This window comes from Haplochromis burtoni, unplaced genomic scaffold (genome assembly GCF_018398535.1).
Source record: "Haplochromis burtoni strain Fernald_Lab_line unplaced genomic scaffold, NCSU_Asbu1 Contig_3480, whole genome shotgun sequence".
In the NCBI taxonomy this organism is placed as follows: domain Eukaryota; kingdom Metazoa; phylum Chordata; class Actinopteri; order Cichliformes; family Cichlidae; genus Haplochromis; species Haplochromis burtoni.
The window spans coordinates 1-3,644 of NW_024585841.1; the positions used below are offsets into that span (position 1 = coordinate 1).

General features: G+C 41.4%; 1 protein-coding gene across 1 annotated transcript; it reads right to left on the reverse strand.

The window, feature by feature from the left end:
* Positions 1-55: 55 nt before the first annotated feature.
* Positions 56-3,398, reverse strand: LOC121813914 (probable polypeptide N-acetylgalactosaminyltransferase 8). The gene is made up of 8 exons (XM_042217882.1): positions 3,378-3,398; positions 3,022-3,161; positions 2,306-2,503; positions 2,083-2,197; positions 1,774-1,959; positions 1,442-1,579; positions 1,240-1,332; positions 56-681 (listed from the first exon to the last, which is right to left on the reverse strand). Exons 1-8 carry the CDS (start codon positions 3,396-3,398, stop codon positions 418-420), a joined length of 1,155 nt encoding a protein of 384 aa, XP_042073816.1. The 3' UTR covers positions 56-417.
* Between the last annotated feature and the right edge of the window lie 246 nt (positions 3,399-3,644).

Consider the following 3,644-nt stretch of genomic DNA (forward strand, 5'->3'; position numbering starts at 1 on the left):
ATGGAAAAGAGAAAGAAGAAGAAAAGTCGGGAAGACAATTAACAAAAGGAGAGAGAAAGACAAATAGAGGAGAAGAGAGAGAGAGAGGAAAAAGACACTAAAAACTAGTTAGATAACCTAGTAAGAATAAGAAAAAACAAAACAACACAGTAGGGAAATCACGGCAACAACCAACATAAGCATGAGTAACAGTAAATAATAAGTACTGAATGTTACCGAGCAGCATACAAGACTGATAATGCATGATATGTTTAGGGGCAGCAGCCAACCAAGATAGTATGTGTCTGTGAGTACCTGTTTGTACACAGGCAGGTACTCAGGTGTGAGCACCTGTGTTTGTAAGCCCGCTTGTATTCCTATTCCATGGTTCTCAATGTAACTTACAGTTTGTTTAGTTAGGAGACAAACAGTGTTCATTCAACCTCTTCTGAGAAATAGTAAACCATAACTGTGGTCCACATATCCCGACTTTAAAAAAACCTGGGTTAAAAAAACTTCATTATGTGGTACCTGAGTGAAGTCCCAGTATATCCCCATTCCTTTCTGCACAGCCTCCTTACAGTTGTACAGGCCAGGCTCAGTTTCTTCTGTGCCTATGTCAGCTAAACAGCGGTTGTCATTGTACTTATGTGCCTTGATGCCACCAATGTAGAGCTCACCCGTTCCACGATAATATGCCAACTTAAAAGATAAAAGAGACAAAGGTCAAAATGATATCAAGATGTAAAAAAGTCAAACAAATGACACAGACAACAGGGTTTCAGACCACAAGGGATGATCATAAGCATGTGTAACTTATGTATGTCTTTTAATATACATAATAAATACACGTAATCTGAATTTGGCTCCGCCCTCCTTGCTTCCAGCAGGACTGCAAAATTAAACATCACTCTCTGGAAGTCCCATTCATGTGTTTTACATTTGTGCCTTTGTGATGGTTCTTGAGCTCAACCAGTGTGTAGCAAAGAAGGAACTTTAGTTTAAGCAACTTTGTGTTTCTGTGGACAAGAAATTATCTTAATGCCACTGCACATACACAAATGCATGTGCTTGGAATGGGACATCCTGTGCGTGATTTAAAAATACCAGCCGCACTGGAAGCAGTCTCAGGTTGAACAAAGGTTTAAAATGGTTGACTTTTGTTGGTGTTTTTTGTTAGTTTGTTTGTTTTTATCTTAACTTTACGAATGCACCTCTGTTACTCATGATTCTGGACAAACATGTCACTACTTCACTTACTTGAGAAACATAATAGTGGCAGTTGTAGGCAATAGGTGTGTGACCTGGTACTGGACCTTGGTCTAGGCACATGTCAGCATCAAGGTTCTTCATCTGTCAATATGATGGATAAAAGCAAATCATGGAAAAACACAGATTCCCACAAATCCCGCAGGACTCGACTGTAACAAACTTACTAAGCAACAGAGAAGAGTCAACTTACTCCTCCGTATGCGAGGAGGTCGTCCCAGGGATCCAGCTTAGGATACACATTATCCAGGTACCATTTGAAAGGTTTACAGTTCAGCCTTTCTCTGAGTTTCTTCCTCTCTGAAATGTCGCCTATGTCAATTCCATGATTCTGCAGGAACAAAGAAAAAGATGTGAATCGATTCATAGATTGTGACTGAGGAAGAATTTGAAGAAAGATTTTCGTTAAATGTCGATGTTAAAAACACAAAGAGCTCTCAAAGGCCTCATGATTCTGTGAACAGGAGAATGAAATATCCTTTAGAAAAAACATAATTTGCTGTTTGTGTCAGTGCCACAAAACACCTCAAATGGGATGTTCCAAGCCAAGTTAACGTTGTGCTTGTATTCATCCATCCAGATCTCTGCAACTCTGAGGGCATTTCTCTTCATGGCAGGACCCAGGTCAGGCATGTAGGGCTTGTGGGCCCTCTCGATGTGGGCGATCTTGGAACATGGAACAACTTCAACACTGCCTCCACATGTCCATACCTACATGAAAAAAAAGTGCACCTTAAAAAAAAATACATATTTCAACACTCATGACTGCTCCACAACTCTTCTTTAAAATCATTATTATGAAAGAAAATTTATAACCATGTGGTCTTTACTCACACGAATTCCCAGCTCAACATTTTCTCCACCATACACTTTCATTCCTTCATCAAGGACTCCAATTTCCCCCAGAAACTTTCTATCAGCAACCATGATCCCCATGACAGATGGACTCCTAAAGTCAAAGAAGAGATCTCTATTTTAACTATTGTACATTGATATTAGATCATAATGATAGAGTTAATATGGCTGTTATATAAACATTGATTTCACTTGAACTTACTTGCCAGGCAGTGAACCGTCATTAAGTTTGTAATACTCGGGTGTAAAACTCTCATACATGCACCACAGAGCCCAGTCGAAGGCGTGTGCACTGGGATGATATGTAGTAACCTTGAGATCATCAAAGCTGACTTTATCAAACACCGGGAAAACCACCACAGTTCGGTCAGCTTTAATCTGTGTCAGCAGAGGTTCAGCCCTGTATGAAGGAGGGGAAAAAATGATGGTTCAAAAAATGTTACATAATAAGTGGAAGTCACACCCTTAAAGACTTCAGTGGAAGCACACACCCAGCTGTCGCATTTAATGGTCACTTCACTTGATCTCTTTTATTTTTCAAAAGATACACCCACCTGTTCAACTTTTAATTGATGCACAGGGTTGGGATGCTGTGACAGTTTGTTGTTTTAAAAATAATTCTTTAACAAATAATTGTCTAAGCAGCATCTGCGTCATCACCACCAGCACCATAACACAAGTTAATTACTGTCTCAGTGAATCTGCTCAATGGTTTGAAGACCATAGTGTGGTTGTACAGAGATCACTGCTCAGTGGGTTACTGGGAAGTTGCAACTGTGTGTAACGCTTGTGTGTTTAAGAAGGTAAACATGTTAATCTCAGCAAGTTGATTCTGAAACTGTGACACCAGCCAGCTATGGCCTCAAATCAGTGGAATGAACAAGTGAATGAAAACATACACTTTTGCCATGTTCCTACCACATCTCATGGACTTCAATGTGTGCGTCCAGGATGGCCACCACGTCAGCAGTAGCAGCCCTGCACCCGGATGCTCTGGCATAAGCGAGACCTCTCTGCTCACTGTGCCTCACTCTCACAATATGGAGATTAGGGTTCTCCTGCTCAAGCGACTTTTAAAGGTCACCCTTCAGATTTTCTGAATTGTATAAAGAAAAAGATCCTTCGTAGACCTTTTTGTTTGTTTTTTTGTTTTCCCAGGGTTTTTGGGTGGGTCATTGACACTACAGTCAGTGAGTCATACTTTGGCACTGCAACAGACAGGCGACTGTGGCGGGGCGTGGTCTGCGATGCTGCTGCAGGTGAGATGGATGCACCTGCATGGCATCTACTATCATGCCTCGCCAATTTAGAAGTCTTTGCTCAGTCTGAGTTGTTGTTTTGGTGATGTGTGCGGCTGGCAGCAGGAAAGCTGTGCCCGTTCGTGTGTGTTTAACAGCAACTGTGAAATAAAGCGTGCTGAAAAGCATTGAAATGTTACCCGGTCTGCCGTGGTTTATCACAGCAGACCTATTCAGAGTGTACACTGTCTCTTGCTGTATGACAGGTGGGAGAGGCTTCAGCCCTCTCATGAACCTGAACTG

Coding starts and splice junctions, on each gene's coding strand:
- LOC121813914 (XM_042217882.1), bottom strand. CDS start 3,398: ATGATAGTAGATGCCATGCAG. Junction 3,162..3,377: donor TGATAGTAGATGCCATGCAG/GTGCATCCATCT, acceptor TCGCTTGAGCAG/GAGAACCCTAATCTCCATAT. Junction 2,198..2,305: donor GACGGTTCACTGCCTGGCAA/GTAAGTTCAAGT, acceptor CTTTGACTTTAG/GAGTCCATCTGTCATGGGGA.